The sequence below is a fragment of the Panulirus ornatus genome, chromosome 67 (assembly GCF_036320965.1).
Source record: "Panulirus ornatus isolate Po-2019 chromosome 67, ASM3632096v1, whole genome shotgun sequence".
NCBI lineage: Eukaryota > Metazoa > Arthropoda > Malacostraca > Decapoda > Palinuridae > Panulirus > Panulirus ornatus.
The window spans coordinates 1,659,792-1,676,185 of record NC_092290.1 but is presented as its reverse complement, the minus strand read 5'-3'; the positions used below and the strand labels follow the sequence as shown (position 1 = coordinate 1,676,185).

At 40.7% G+C, this 16,394-nt stretch overlaps 2 protein-coding genes across 4 annotated transcripts in view; both read left to right on the top strand.

Moving 5' to 3' along the window:
• mask (multiple ankyrin repeats single KH domain) overlaps positions 1-13,623 on the top strand; it is a 56,691-nt gene extending 43,068 nt beyond the window's left edge. For both annotated transcript variants that reach the window (XM_071658844.1, XM_071658845.1), the window contains 4 exons: positions 313-669; positions 5,892-6,067; positions 7,420-11,023; positions 12,493-13,623. In XM_071658844.1, the coding sequence (XP_071514945.1) occupies positions 313-669; positions 5,892-6,067; positions 7,420-11,023; positions 12,493-12,525 (4,170 nt within the window). In that variant the 3' untranslated portion in view covers positions 12,526-13,623. The remainder of the gene's footprint in view (positions 1-312; positions 670-5,891; positions 6,068-7,419; positions 11,024-12,492) is intronic.
• Positions 13,624-15,523: 1,900 nt separating this feature from the next.
• Positions 15,524-16,394, top strand: part of LOC139746999 (A disintegrin and metalloproteinase with thrombospondin motifs adt-1-like) — a 39,652-nt gene continuing 38,781 nt past the window's right edge. For both annotated transcript variants that reach the window (XM_071658716.1, XM_071658713.1), the window contains exon 1: positions 15,524-15,651. The gene's annotated coding sequence lies outside the window, so the exon portion shown is untranslated. The remainder of the gene's footprint in view (positions 15,652-16,394) is intronic.

The following is a 16,394-nucleotide window of genomic DNA, read 5'->3' as shown; positions in this document are numbered from 1 at the left end:
GAAATCATTTGGACTGGAGAGAATGAGGTGCTGAAATTATTTGGACAGATGGAGAGAATGAGTGAGGAGGGGTTGACAAAAAGGATGTGTGTTCCTGAAGTGGAATTAAAGTCTCATTGAAGACTTATCCCTCCAAAGAAGTCCCTGCTGCTGGAAGTACAGTCTTAGGCTGCTGGAGCCTTTAGAAAGAGGTCATGGATAACACCAGGACTTCTTCATAGAAATTGGTCTTGGGGTAATAATTGATACTTAAGTACTTAACTCCCATGTTCACCCCTGCCAGGTAAATTATTCCATTTTTTCCCTCTACAGGTTGTTGAAATTTTACTGCAGCGAGGTGCAAATAAGGAACACAGAAATGTATCAGATTATACTCCGCTTTCTCTTGCCGCATCAGGAGGCTTTGTAAACATCATCAAGTTACTCCTTGATAATGGTGCGGAAATTAATTCCCGCACAGGCTCCAAGCTTGGCATCTCCCCGCTCATGCTTGCTGCCATGAATGGACATGGGGCAGCTGTAAAGCTACTGCTTGACATGGGTTCGGATATCAATGCTCAAATTGAGACTAATCGCAACACTGCACTTACCTTGGCATGCTTCCAGGGTCGGCATGAAGTTGTATCACTCCTACTGGACCGCAAAGCCAATGTTGAACATCGTGCCAAGGTATAGTAAAATCCACCAACATTACCTTAATGCTTGATTGTACTGTAGAGTTTAGTTATAAATTTGATCTACTGAGAAATGGATCAACCCTGCTGAAAGGTGGTATAGGTACCTATGAGCTTATATCCAGCGTAAAGTTATTGATTTGCATAATGTTGGGATAAGAGTTTTATTTGCTGTACCATTTGCAGTAAAACTTGGAAAACTCATCTTCAAAATGGTGACCCATAGTAAAATCAAGTTTGATAGGATTAACACGCCTCTGTTGTGGAAGAGTACTGGTGTGAGAGAAATAGGGCAAGAAAGCGAAGATTGGTGTATTTGAGGGAGGCATGTAAGGACAGGGATATAAGTGGAGAGGGTATTGCCTTTGGTAGAAGTTCCCAAGGAACAGGCATCATAGATATAGATTGATGGATAGTATTTTCAAGGAGGATCCCATTTTATGAAAATGCCTTTGAATTGAGCATTCAAGGAGCACCAAAACCGAGTGCATCATGAATACCCTCCAAACGTCTTCTTGTTTTTGTGTTGTGCATTGTGATGCCATAGAAACAGTGATTTATATGGATAATTGAAAGATAGTTTCTAAGTCCCTGACTTTCTTTTCGTTTGTTCCTCAAGATTTTTCTATCTAATTATTGTCTTAAATCACAAGCTTGAGCTGTTTGTATTCAGAACAATCATAAATGATGACTGATCATATGCCAAAAACTTGGTAGAACTCCAAATTTAGGTGCATAGAACTGTCCCCACAATTCAGGCATTATTGTTTTCTGAGGCTTGGTGATAAGTAGATAACTCTCTGTTAAAAAGTCTCTTGGCCCTATTCAGCATGAGGATAACTGGTTCAAAAACATCCCAAAAAGATAATGCTTATAGTCTTTGATGTAGTTCTGTTATAATACATAGCTTGGATTGTTAAGAGGGAAACCTGCCTTTAGTATATACTTTCAAAATGGTAGTCTGGTCTCTTGCATCAGAAAATTTTGTACTTGTTACCAACTTTGACCTTAACTTTGTCTCAAGATCATGTGGTTAAAAGTAAAATGAAAAACTTTTACTATGAGACCATCCAAATTTATGTATGAAGACTTTGCTGTGTAAATACATAATCTCTCTACTTCTGTTTTAATCTTAAATTTTGCTGGACTAAATAATTGTTTATAGGATTTCAAAATAAGTTCAAACTTGCTGCTTGGGCTACTGCTGGAAGTGCTTCATGTCAGTTGCATGGTCAGTCAGCTAGTACATTATGAAGAGTTTGCAACTGAAAGACCTAGGTTTTATCCACTTTATATTTCATATAGTTGATAAGCTCTTGAATTTGCTGGTTGTAGGGATACCCACAGATTCACTCCAGGAAATTTATAAATAATGCATTGATTGTCCATGGGTGATTCATTTAAAGGGAAGCACAAAATATCAGTATTAATGTGATACATAAAGCTTGTTATGTACAAGCCAAAGCCAGTTAAAGTGAATTACCTAACTTGGAAACATTACATAAGCATTTCTGTTGTGAATTATAAGCAGCATAATAGATAGATTCTTGTTTTTCCTCCAACCCTCTACAAGAAAATTTCCTATTATTTCTTAAGATATAAGTAATGCAGTAATGATCATTTAAGAAGTCAGGAAGTATGCATCATTCAGTTACTTTTTGCCATATTTGGACTGCTGAGAGTAATTTGGTTTATGTATGTTACAAAAAATTTTTCCCCCCACTCATATTGTTTTGACTTGAGATTTCCCCATATAATCCCAGTAATTTTTTCCCCCCATATATATTCACCATTTCCCTTGTTAGCATGTAGCATCAAGAACAGATGATGCATATAAGAGGGATGTTCCGTCTGTTTTTTGGCGCTAACACAGGGAAACGGTGATCTGACGATGAACAACCCATCCACTCACATACACATATATATACATAAACACCCATACACGTACATATACATACACATACACATGTATATATTCATACTTGGTTGCCTTCAGTCCATTCCCGGCACCACCCTGCCCCACAGGAAACAGCATTGCTGTCCACCACTTCAGCAAGGTAGTGCCAGGAAAACAGACCAAAAAGGCCACATTCATTCACACTTGGTCTCATCTGTCATGTTTAATGAATTGAAACCACAGCTCCCTATTCACATCCAGGCCCCACAGACCTTCCCATGGTTTACCCCAGATGTTTCACATGCCTTGGTTCAGTCCATTGATAGCACGTTGACCCCGATATACCATGTTGTCCCATTTCATTTTATTCCTTGCATGCTTCTCACCCTCTTGTATTTTCAGGCCCCAATCACTCAAAATCTTTTTCACTCCATCCTTCCACCTCCAATTTGGTCTCCCACTTCTTGTTCTCTCCGTCTCTGACACACATACCCTCTTTGTCATTCTTTCCTCACTCATTCTCTTAATATGTCTGAGCCATTTCAACACACCCTCTTTTGCTCTTTCAACCACACTCTTTTTATTAACACATCTCTCTTACCCTTTCATTACTTTCTTGATCAAACCACTTCACACCACATAATCCTCAAACATTTTTTTTCTGACACATCCACCTTTCTCCATACAATCCTATCTATAGCCCATGCCTCACAACCATGTAATAATGTTGGTACTACTATTCAATCGTACCCATTTTTGCTCTCTGAGATAACGTTCTTTCCTTCCACACATTCTTCATCGCTCCCAGAACCTTCGCCCCCTCCCCCACCCTGTGACTCAGTTCTGCTTCCATGGTTCCATTCGCTGCCAAGTCCACTCCCAGATATTTAAAACACTTCCTACAATTTTTCTCCATTCAAACTTACTACCCAGTTAACTTGTCCCACAACCTTACTGAACCTAATATATATATATATATTTTTTTTTATATATATAATATATATATATTTCTTTTTTTCTTTCAAACTATTCGCCATTTCCCGCATTAGCAAGGTAGCATTAAGAACAGAGGACTGGGCCTTTGAGGGAATATCCTCACCTGGCCTCGTTCTCTGTTCCTTCTTTTGGAAAATAAAAAAAAAAAAAAAAAAAAAAATGAGGGGTGGATTTCCAGCCCCCCGCTCCCTCCCCTTTTAGTCACCTTCTACGACACACAGGGACTACGTGGGAAGTATTCTTTCTCCCCTATCCCCAGGGATAATACATATATATACCCTTTTAAAACCCCCCTTTGTTTATACTTACCCTTTTTTATTAACAAAAACAAAAAACCCCCTTTACCTTTTGTTATTAAAAACACCAAAAACCCACCCCAACCCCCAAATGGTTTTCCCCCAAACATTTTTTCCCTTTCCTTACCCCAAAACCCCCTTTTTTTTCCCTTTCGCCCCAACCCCCCTTTTTTTCCCGGCCCCCCCTCAAAAACCCCCTTTTAACCCCTTTGGAAACCCTTTTTCCTTCAAAACATACCCCCATTTTTCCTTTCTCCATGTGCCCAAACCCTTTCAAAAAATATTGAATTTATACTTGATCCCTTTTTGCCATGTTAGTGAGGTAGCTCAGGAAAAGACAAAGAAAAAACCCCCATTTGCATCGTTCTTTAGTTTGTGAAATGCCCAAAAAACACCGCTCTCTATCCTAGTCAGGGCCCCCGTTCCCCGGCCCCGGTTTTCCCCGGTTTATCCTTGGGTGCCTTCCCAAAAATTTTTCCCTTTTTTACCCTTTTCCCCCCCTTTTATTTTTAGGCCCCAAAACCCTTTTTTCCCCCTCCCTTTTTAACTAATTTGGGCTCCCCCTTCTTTTTTTCCCTCCCACTTCTTTTATTCTTTTAAAAAATTTTCCTTTTTAAAACAACTTGGGTTAACCCCTTTATTTTTGGGGGGCAAGTCCTCACTCATTCTCTTAATATGTCTGAGCCATTTCAACACACCCTCTTTTGCTCTTTCAACCACACTCTTTTTATTAACACATCTCTCTTACCCTTTCATTACTTTCTTGATCAAACCACTTCACACCACATAATCCTCAAACATTTTTTTTCTGACACATCCACCTTTCTCCATACAATCCTATCTATAGCCCATGCCTCACAACCATGTAATAATGTTGGTACTACTATTCAATCGTACCCATTTTTGCTCTCTGAGATAACGTTCTTTCCTTCCACACATTCTTCATCGCTCCCAGAACCTTCGCCCCCTCCCCCACCCTGTATTCTTTCTCCCCTATCCCCAGGGATAATACATATATATATTTTTTTTTTTTTTTTTTTTTTTTTGCTTTACTTTGTTGCTGTCTCCCGCGTTTGCGAGGTAGCGCAAGGAAACAGACGAAAGAAATGGCCCAACCCACCCCCATACACATGTATGTACATACGTCCAAACACGCAAATATACATACCTACACAGCTTTCCATGGTTTACCCCAGACGCTTCACATGCCCTGATTCAATCCACTGACAGCACGTCAACCCCAATATACCACATCGATCCAATTCACTCTATTCCTTGCCCTCCTTTCACCCTCCTGCATGTTCAGGCCCCGATCACACAAAATCTTTTTCACTCCATCTTTCCAACTCCAATTTGGTCTCCCACTTCTCGTTCCCTCCACCTCCGACACATATATCCTCTTGGTCAATCTTTCCTCACTCATTCTCTCCATGTGCCCAAACCATTTCAAAACACCCTCTTCTGCTCTCTCAACCACGCTCTTTTTATTTCCACACATCTCTCTTACCCTTACGTTACTTACTCGATCAAACCACCTCACACCACACAATGTCCTCAAACATCTCATTTCCAGCACATCCACCCTCCTGCGCACAACTCTATCCATAGCCCACGCCTCGCAACCATACAACATTGTTGGAACCACTATTCCTTCAAACATACCCATTCTTTCCATGTGCCCAAACCATTTCAAAACATACTTGATTCATACTTGATCCCTGTTGCCATGTTAGTGAGGTAGCATCAGGAACAGACAAAGAAAGCCCACATCTTGCATCTGTTCTTTAGTTATGTGAAATGCACCAAAATCACAGCTCTCTATCCTCAGTCAGGCCCCACAGACCTTTCCATGGTTTATCCTGGATGCTTCACATGCCCTGTGTACACCTTTCACCCTCCTGCATGTTTAGGCCCCAATCACTCATTTTCACTGCATCCTTCCAACTAGTTTAGTCTCCCTGTTCTTCTTCCTCCCACTTCTGTCATATATTAGGGCACTGTTTTAATCATTTTCATTTTAATACACAGACTGGATTAACACCTCTTATGGAAGCTGCAAGTGGTGGATATGTAGAGGTGGGACGTGTACTCCTAGACAAGGGAGCAGATGTTAACGCACCCCCAGTACCATCTTCTAGAGACACTGCACTTACAATTGCAGCAGACAAGGGCCACTACAAATTTGTGGAACTTCTCATCCAAAGGTATATTAAATGTTTTCAAACTGAGGAGATATTCTAGTGCTTACCACTGGCAAAATATTTTTGGTGAATAAATGGTGGTATTACGTAGAAGAAAAACTTCTATTTCATGACTTTCTTTCATTTTTCAGTGTTTAACTTTCTATTGCTATGTCATGATGAATTCATATTTAATACTCAGTCATGCTCTCAGATTAGATTTCAAATTAAAATTCCAGGAGAATCAGGTGGTAGATAGCTGATCTTGCCATTTGACTGGGTAATATTTCATTGCATAATTATGTTTGTACCGAGGCAAACAGGAAATGATATTTTGGTTTTTCGCAATATATTGACTGTTTTACGGAATGTTTTTATGATCTTGAGACTTTTTCTTGGATGGAAGGTCATAGTTTCAGTAAATTGTACTGGAGATCAAAGGAAACTGTGTCCAAGTGAGGTTACTGTTCGTTTGTTCTTGATACTACCTCACCAAGATGAGAGAGTAATTAAGTACAAATGAAATGTGTACAGGACAAAGGTAGTTGGTAGCTTATCCTTCTAGTAGAAAGGTTAATGGGTATGAAATCAGGCTTGTTAGAGAGAACAGAACACTATACAAAAAAAGTGGGAATTCTTACAAAAAATGATGTTTCCAAAGATGTTTAAAGCAAGTATTAAAGTTCTGTGTTTTGATTGCAAAATTCCACTGATAAATTTATGTAAATTGGTAATACTAGTATTTGACTTTCTGGTTACTTATAGACAAATTCTCTTTAAGCGTATCTATCTGTATGTCTAATGCCCGTTCCCATTGAGAACTCCCTGTAGGGGATGGCATCAGCAGGACTCTCCATAACTGTTGAACTCCAGTCCCACTTCTTGGCTTTTAGTGCCTCACCCTTAACAGGCCACTGGCAGAGGGCAACTCAAGCACAGTGTTTTCAGAGGCTCTTAATGTTGTGCCAACTACTTTTACCTAATGTGTTAGCCATATTACTTAACTGTTAACTAGACTATGTGGTTGTCCTGAAGAACTACTATGAGTGTTGCAGTTGGTTTGACACTTGATAGGCCAGAGGCATTTAGTTACTAAAAGGTGTGATGGAGTTCTGCTCGCACTTCCTGAAATATGTACTGGAAATGATTCACTGAACTTGTACTCTCATAATAAGACTAAAGTAGAAAGACATGAGATTGGTTATTAAGTTTTTTAAGTTCTTATTCTTTTTGAAAAGGTGAAAGAATTTATTATAAAATTGCTATATCACCTAAAAAGAAAAATTAAATAAACTAGAAATAATTGTGTCCACCAGTCAGAGAAACTCGAGTAAGTTCTGCTGTGAGTATTGATTTATGTACTTCTATCATTACAGAGGTGCTCAGGTGGAGGTGAAGAACAAAAAAGGAAACTCCCCTTTATGGCTGGCTGCTAATGGTGGTCATCTGGAAGTTGTGCAGTTACTTTATAGTGCCACAGCTGATATTGACTCTGAGGACAATAGGAGAGTATCCTGCCTCATGGCTGCATTTAAGCGTGGACATTACAAAGTAGTTAAGTACATGGTGCGCAATGTATCTCAGTTTCCTTCTGACCAAGAGCTGCAACGGTATATTGCCACCTTAGGAGACAAAGAACTTATCACCAAGTGTACTAATTGTCTGGAAGTCATACGGGCAGCCAAGGACAAGCAGGCTTTGGAAGCCAACAAAAATGCGTCTATTCTGTTAGAGGAACTTGAGCAGGAACGCTCTCGAGAAGAATCAAAGAAGGCAGCAGCTTCCAGACGTAGATTAAAGAAGAAAGCAAAAAAGCAAGAAAAGAAAGAGGAGAAACGGCGCATGGAGGAAGTGAAGAAAACTGATGACGTTAGTGATAATTACGAAGATGATGATGATGAAAACGGAAGCAATGAAGATCAGGAATGTCATGAGGAACAAACTAAAAGGGAGAAAAATGAAGCCAATGCTCTCCAGAGAGTTGTAGAGCAAATTGTTCCAGAAGAAAAAGATGGAGATAGTGGCATAGATTCAAATAGCCAGACTAGTGCAACATCTGAAACCAAAGTAACAGATGAAAAAGATAAACAAGGAAAGAGAACGAAGAAAAAAAGAAAGGAATCCTCAGCAAAAGACTCTACCATTACTAACCAGAAACAAAATAGTACCCCATCTCCAATTCCTAATAATGAAAGCAATGAGCTTAAAAAGTCAGCATCTAATACCTTTAATACCCATCCACAGTCCAGTGCCTCAAATGCCTCCAACTCAAAGAGTAAGAGGAAGAAGGAGGAGGAGAATAAAGCAAGTGGGATTATGAATGAGCTTGACATTTTCCATGTAGATAACATCAAACCTGCTAACAGCAAGAAATCTTCCCACGATTCCTGTCGTGTAAATGCCTTGGATACATTTGGTGAGGTGGATCATTATGTTACTCCCATACCTGGCCTTGTTGGTAGTGCGTCAACCACTCTTAGTGCACCGTCCCTTAGTCCTAATGCCAAGTCCTCTTTAGGTCTTGGAACCAGTCCTAAGAAGGGGACTCGAAGAGAAGAAGGGTGGAAGGAAGTCAGCCGAAAAGCAAAAAAGGTCTCTGTTCCCAATAGTGCAATAAGCAGAGTCATTGGTCGAGGTGGTTGCAATATTAATGCCATTCGTGAAGTTTCAGGTGCTCACATTGAAGTAGAGAAACAAGGAAAGAGTCAAGGGGATAGAATGATTAGTATCAAAGGCTCTACAGAAGCCACCCGTCAGGCTCAAAACCTCATTTCTGCCTTGGTTAGAGATCCTGATAAGGATCTCACAGAATTACTTCCTAAATCTGTAGCCAAGGTCCCTCCAAAGCCTTCAAAAAACATTGATGTTTCAGGTTCACAGTCAGGTAGTAAAGCTTTACGCCCAGCAAGCACTATTGGCATTAGTGTGGCTACGGTCACATCATCCACCATTAGTGTAACTATTGCAAAATCTGGTACCACCACAACTACGGCATGGTCCAGTGCTGTTTCATCACCAAAACGTACTTCAGCACAACCCAGACCGGTGTCTGCTGTTGGTCCTCCGAACTCCGCAACCTCCAAGAGCCCGGCTGTTCGCCAGTTATTCCCTGGAGAAAAGAAATCTGTGCCTGTCACTTCTGCAACTAATAGAGTTGTGAATAATCCCCATTCAGTAACTTCCTCTTTGTCCAGTGAAGGTCCTCAAACTTTTGCTGCAAAATTGGCTGATCAGAAAAGTTCAACCAAAAGTTCTACACCTCCACTGGTTGCATCTCCTAAGCCCTCGGCACTTTCAGGATTAGCAAATAATGTCACTGGGTCATCAGAAGTCATGGTTGAAGATAAATGTATGCCAGAAACCAATAACAACGGGATGGTCAGTGAGCAGTATTCAATCTTCAACAACCGCCTCAGTCAGGTGACACATGAGGCTATGTGGGGTGCCAAAGAGAAACAAGTAAACTTTGCTTCAGTGGCTGCATCAGGGCTTGTGCCAAATGGCAATAGTAAACTGCCTCCACAAATTCAACAACACCAACCTTTGGCACATGGTCCTGTTAACAGTTACATGGATCCTATTGACCAGCCCCCTATGGTTGATGCTACTCGTGCTCCTGGTTATAGAGGAACATCTTCCACTGTTACAGTCAGTAGTCATATTGCATCTGTTACGTCTGGAAGTCCGCCAGGAAGTGTTCCAGTGCCCATGCCTTTACCTGGACCGCATCAGCAAGGAACTTCAAGCATGGCTCGCAGTGCACCTGGAACACCTGTAGCCTCTCCTTCAATGAGACCTATTGCACCTCCACCAACCCGTCAAACTGCAACACCACCCCCTATTCCACGATCCTCTTTGGAGATGGGTGCAGCTCCTTTCACTCTTCTGTCAGGTCCATCTCGTACTCCTCCACCAATTTTGTCGCCATTAGTACGATTGCCTTTACAATCTGCCTCACTTGGACCTGGGGCCCCATTACCAGCTCGTGGTCATTTATCACAGTCTGGAATGAACATGGGCCAGCAGCCTTACTCTGGTGTTTCCATGGCCAGTCTGGCACCAGGGGGTCCGGTGTCATCCATTCCTCGTGGTCCTCTTCCTCCTCCAGACCCTTCAGACTTAGTCAACTTAGCACCTGGTCAGCCATATCGTAAACCTCCCCCACCACTTGAAATTACCATGGGTTCTTTCCATCAGCAGAAACAGCAGCAACAGCAACAACTGTCATCCCTGGCTCAGTTAGCGGGAATGATGAATGGCCCAAGATTTACTACACCACAAACCAACACCCATCCAGTATTCACAAATAATATTCTTGCACCTATATCTGCTGCTCCACAGATACAGAGTAATCTTAACCCAAATGCACCAGACTTCACAAGTCGATCTGGGGGTTTTGTGCCACCAACTTTTCCACCTCGCTCACAGTTAGCTGCCTTTCAGAATGGGGCACCAATGGTCACACCTTCACTAGGATCAGGATTTGGTGGAATTGGTCAGTTCCCAACTGGACTAGATGCAACTTTATCTTTGCCTGGTGCACTTAATGAGGTAATAAGTGGGCTTATGCCACGCAATCCACCACCCCTTGCTGCCATACCAGCTTCAGTTGGAGGCAGTGCTGCATTTAGGAACAGTGGACCTTCACAAGACAGTTCATCCCCTCTTGCATCACCTCATTCATCCAACCCAGCCTCTCCCACACAAACTGCATCAGCTGCAAATGCTGGTTTGGCTCAGTTACCAGAAGAGCGCCATGCAAAACTTCAACCTATTGGCACAGAACGTGCTCAGAAGAGGTCTGAACGTGGCAGTGTTGTTGGCGGTGTGAGTGGAAGTCTTGGTGGTGTCGGAGGTGTTGTGAACTCAGACATACTTTGGTCTATGCCATTACCAGAGATGTTGGCTGCACCGCCTCTTGATCATAATCTACCAGCCAACCCATATTACAGTGATTTGGATATGGCACAGTATGGACAGGTAAGTGAAGTCTCATAATTATATTCAGTAAAGTTGGAAAGTTATAACAGCAAAAAAGCGAGCATGCATTTTTTTAATCAGATAGGGATGATATATATGTAGAAAAAAAAGTCATGCACCCTCGAAGTGTTTAATGTGTTGGTTATTAAGTGTAATTGCAGTGTGCATTAGCAGCTTCAGTATTATAAGATTACCTCTGATTTGTCCATCAGTTTCAGATTATGCATATAATGTGTACACAGTTTGTCATGTGCACTGCAGACACAGTTTTACATAGTTATATTTATGAAAGTCAGTCGGATTTAACTAACCTTTGCCTCCAGTATGACTTGAATGCTTTAGTTTTAAGTTTTATACTTTTTTTTTTATACAAGTGCAAAATTTTGCAGTCGTATTATGGTATAGCAGTTCTGTTGCCATCTGTAAAGTTGGGTTTCCTTGCTCTGTAGATCCCACTTATTGTTTTGAAAGTTGGGGACAGTACTTATTTTATCAAAATATTGCCCAGATCTTATATGAAAAGAGGTAAAAAATAAAAGCCAACTTTTAAGGTTAAGTTTTTATTACATTATATGACTCACACTGGAAAGTAAAAGGTATTAGTGTTAATTTTGAGGATCCTAGCCATAATTTTAAGAATTATGGAACCAAGAAATGAGTGAATTTTAAAACGTACAAAAATGTTGTAATATGTCATTATTTATATTTGATATAAGTGATTGGTGATATTACTTCAAAACCATTTTGGATTTATTTACATAATGAAAGATTTTCGAATATCTGCTAGTTTTGTCCATGTTAAGTGGAGCTTTGGCTGTCATCTATTTTTGTATGGTTTCATTGTTTATTCAGCATTTTTAAAGTTTTAGGTAGAATTTTCATTTTTAAAGTTTTTTGTGCCTTTACGTTTATGGAGGTGGGTTTGAACCAGTTTAGGAAGCTGTCTGTGTAAATCATAGACTTGTGTGTTTGGGGCTTGGTTGTGAAGGGTAGGCTCAGGTTTCAGTCTGTTTCCTGGTGCTACCTCGCTGACGCGGGAAACGGCGATCAAGTATAATGATAATGAAATAAAGTAATTGAGGGTATAATTTATTCTGTTTAAGCTTTAATGAACAAAAATTGTCATACGTCTTTGAGCCATAGTTTTAAGAGCAGGAGAGCATTTGTAAATTTTGTGTTCAAAGTGATTGTCATGACAGATTTCAAGGTTTAATGAATAAAAGAAGTACAGCTTTAAGGATTTTTTTATTTTGTGTGTGAATAAATTTGGTAGGCTTCAGTAGTTGTCATATGTTTTTGAGCCATAGTTTTAAGAGCAGGAGAGCATTTGTAAATTTTGTGTTCAGTGATTGCCCTGACAGATTTCAAGGTTTAGTTAATAAAAGAAGTACAGCTTTAAGGATTTTCTTTATTTTTTGTATGAATAAATTTGGTAGGTTTCAGTAGTAAACTCTGGCATTTCTTAACAGCTGTGGAACTGGGACATGAACCAGCAGATGTAAGACTTTCCCAATAAAGAGGAGCAGCAGCAGCAGTGGCATGGTGAACAGGAAGTTGCTAGCAGAGGCCAGATGCACCAGCAACTGGAAGAATCTGAAATGGCAGCAGTGGTGGCAGCAGCAGCGGGCTGCCTCTCGTATTGCTCAGCACCGCTTATTTCATCTTCGACAGATCTGCTTGCCTCGAAAATTTTTTTTATCAAATTAAATGCTTTTAATTGTAGTCCTTGTGGTTTGGGTGACATTAAACTCAGTGAAATTGCTTCATTCAAGATATAATGAATTATATGGATGGTACCTATATGTACCCATATTTTAGGTCATTAAAATGTTTTAAAGTGCCACTTTAAAATTGAGTGATGTATGATAACTGTTAATGTTTTCAAAGGTTTAAAGGCAACCTCATATGCAATTGCTGTGGTGTCACTCGTGTTGACATGGTTATGATATTTTGTTGCTTGCCCATGTAAGGAATATTGGTAGTCGTAAATGATGCAACGTAATGGTGGCCTCATAAACTTTTGGTAGGATAATTGGTGGTGACTTGAGTCCATCACCTCCATGACTGAGGAGGACATTGTCCCAGTGTGGCTGCGCTTGCCGCCCCCACCGGCTGGCCCCACCCCCTCCTAGGCTGCCCGGGGGCGGCGGTGTGTGCAGGCCGCTATGTAGTGCACATGGGCATCTACTGCGCCTGCCCACTGAACATGCTGCTGACGTGGATGGGATCTCCGCCCCCTTTATGACCCAACCACGCCTGCAGCCTCTGATGACTGCTTGTAGTCAGCTTGTCACTGGTTCACCCTGCACCCGGGCTTCATACACTCACGTTTGCAGTCTTGTGTTTCCTTCATTGTATGCAAGTCGAGTCACTAGAAGGCAACTTACTGTCTTGTGTTGAGAGACCCTTGGCCTTCCTTTCCTTCCACACCCTCCCCTGCCCCGCTGCCCGCCCTCCCCTTCGCCAACACGCCTACTCGGTGACGAGCGGCTGCCACACCGCCGCCCGCTCGAAGGTCGTACTTGTATATGCAGCAGTAATTATAATAAAGCTTACTATCCACTCCTACTATGTGGAAACATTAAAGATTTATCAGGCAACATTGTATTTTAATTTCCTTGCCATGAAAAATCCTGAAATATTTTATTCAGTAACAGTTTAGCAAACAGTATAATGTATGTGATTTATAAAGGTAGATGAATGTTAAGTGATAGTAGTTACAATATAAACAAAAATTTTTAAGAACATTAAGCTATCAAACGTGGAAAAGACGAGGACAACAATTTAGACGTTGGTTGGAAAGGCAACCATTACATTTGTTGATGCCAAAAAATGTCTAAAAGTTAGGGAAGTTATGGCCTAGTCATCAACTAGCACTAAAGAGCAATTTCTTAGGTATATTTGTGGAAATCCTAGATTTCTTTTTGGTATAGCTGCATGTAAAATACCACTTTTCTGGCATGAGTTTTCAGACACTAGACACATTTTTCACAAAATTTGACCACAATAAGCCTCTATAATATAGTAAGGAGAAATATGCAAGAGAACAGATAATACAGAAAACTATGAAAAGTCTAGTTATTTGGTTTCCGAAGGGAAATCAAATTGCTTTACTATACAAGGTAAAGTATGTTTTTCATATAAAGAAATGGGTAAAAAAAAACTTTCTTTTTATGATACACTCCGCTAATGACTAGTTGACGATGCAGAGTCACGTATGGTTCAGGACACAAAGATATAAATGGTCCAGGAATCAATACAAATATGAATGAGGAAAAAACAAGGTGGTCATTAGAACAAGAAACTGAAAAAAATGAGACAAGCATCGAGTGTAGGTACAGAGTGAAACACAGTGCACATCTTCCTCTGACCCATTACCATCATCATCACTGGATACACTTCCCTTCTTATCCTATCAACAGTGTTCCCAATCGGGGTTCTGTCCTAGTACCACTTCTCTTTCTTCTCTCCATACATTATCTCTTCAACTTCTAACCCTATTTTCTCTACCACTGATGATTCCAATATACATTAACACTTCAATTCCTGACTCCAAGACATTATTTTGTTGACATCTCAAATTCTGACCCTTGCAGAATGTGAGAGCAGTAACCTTAATTTCCAATACCGCATACGCAATTTTGTTAAATTTGTTGCTAAATGTAATAAGTTTCTCTTCATTTTCAAAACATCCATCCCGGCACTAACGATCATGTGTAATAATATCCTCCACTGTCTACTTCCACAAAAGCTGTTTTGTAAACATACAATAATTATTGGTCTTGTTAACTGCTACATTATATCTAAGACTTTACTCAGGATGAAGTACTACTCGCATATCTGGGTTGGCTCGTCGCCGTCGAGTTTGTTGCCGAACTCGCTTCGAAATTAACTTTAAATGCTACACAATTATTGTGAAAATTATTTTCATAAAAAACCAAAGACAGCTATAATTCATTATGTAAAAAAAAATGTCCAAAATTTTTCGTCTAATTTCACTGAGATCAATGTTAGTTCAGACTTCCTTCATTAAGCCGGGACACCCGGCTCAAATTCATTAAGCAACAATTTTAAATAGGTTCACTGTTGTACGAATGTTTCCAATTCTAATCCCACCATTTATCTTTTATTCTTTTTAAGCCCCCGTCCACATATCCCTCTCTGTGTAAATTATATTCACTCACCTTCCTCTCCCATCTCATATGCATTTTCCATGTGCGACGCCTTTATAAAAATCCTTTCCACTCATTTACACCGTGCTAAAATTTTCGAGCAATTTAGCTTTTTCTACACAAGCAACTTCATTCTTCCCTCGCAACATTGTCATTCCAAAATACTCAAGATCTTCATACTTTTCTATGGGTAAATAATAGTTCTAGACATGGCTGTGTGGGGACAATAAGTGCCAAAATACCTCAGTCTGAGTAATGATGCTGTATGTCCATGTGGCCCGGAGGCGTGAGCGTAACGCAGGGAGGTACAGCGAACGAGTTCAGTGTAGGCTGGCTGGTGGTCGAGGAAGGGTGTGTACTACTACACAGCGCAACACTCCCACACCTTACAGGACGCGCGCCACAAGCGTTTCTTTGACGTCCAGTGTCCGCGTCTTGCTTGGTCCTTGCCCCAGGGTAAGTAGTGCCTTGCTGGACGCTCGTATCTTGTGCCTTCTTCAGTCGTCAGGCCTCCTGGCAGCCCATGTAACCCAATTTAAGGATGACACAGAAGAGAAGCATCACTTGCAGGACCTTCCTTCTCTCCTTGCTTGGGAACGCCTCACTTGCACATCTGCATACACTAACGTAATTCTCTCTCTCTCTCTCTCTCTCTCTCTCTCTCTCTCTCTCTCTCTCTCTCTCTCTCTCTCTCTCTCTCTCTCTCTCTCTCTCTCTCTCTCAATCAATCAATCAATCAATATCTATATAAACAAATGTAAGGGTGAATCTAGTAATATTAACGGTTTTATAAGTTCCAAAACAGAAAACAACACAGGGTCTTTCATTTTTCGTTATTAAGTCACACTACCTATTTTTAATTCGAAGCTGGATTTTCCACTGTACTTTTGTCGACTAGTTTGACGCAGACATAACAAGGAAAGTTATGAAAATGTAAGATCACGCGAATCTTTCAGTTTCCTCTCATTGTTACAGTTGGCAACCACAAATAGAGTCCACCGAAGGAAACGTAAATAGACCGTCAGCGCAAACTACCACCAGCTAATCTCTTGAGCCGGACGGTCTAGCACACGAGCACGACGGTCCAACCCATGAGCACGACCCATAAGCATGAGCACATGAAATCCTCATGTGGTAAGGAATCCAGCGCCGCTAACCCCCACGTGTTGGGGAGACCAGCGAATCCTTGGATAACAAAT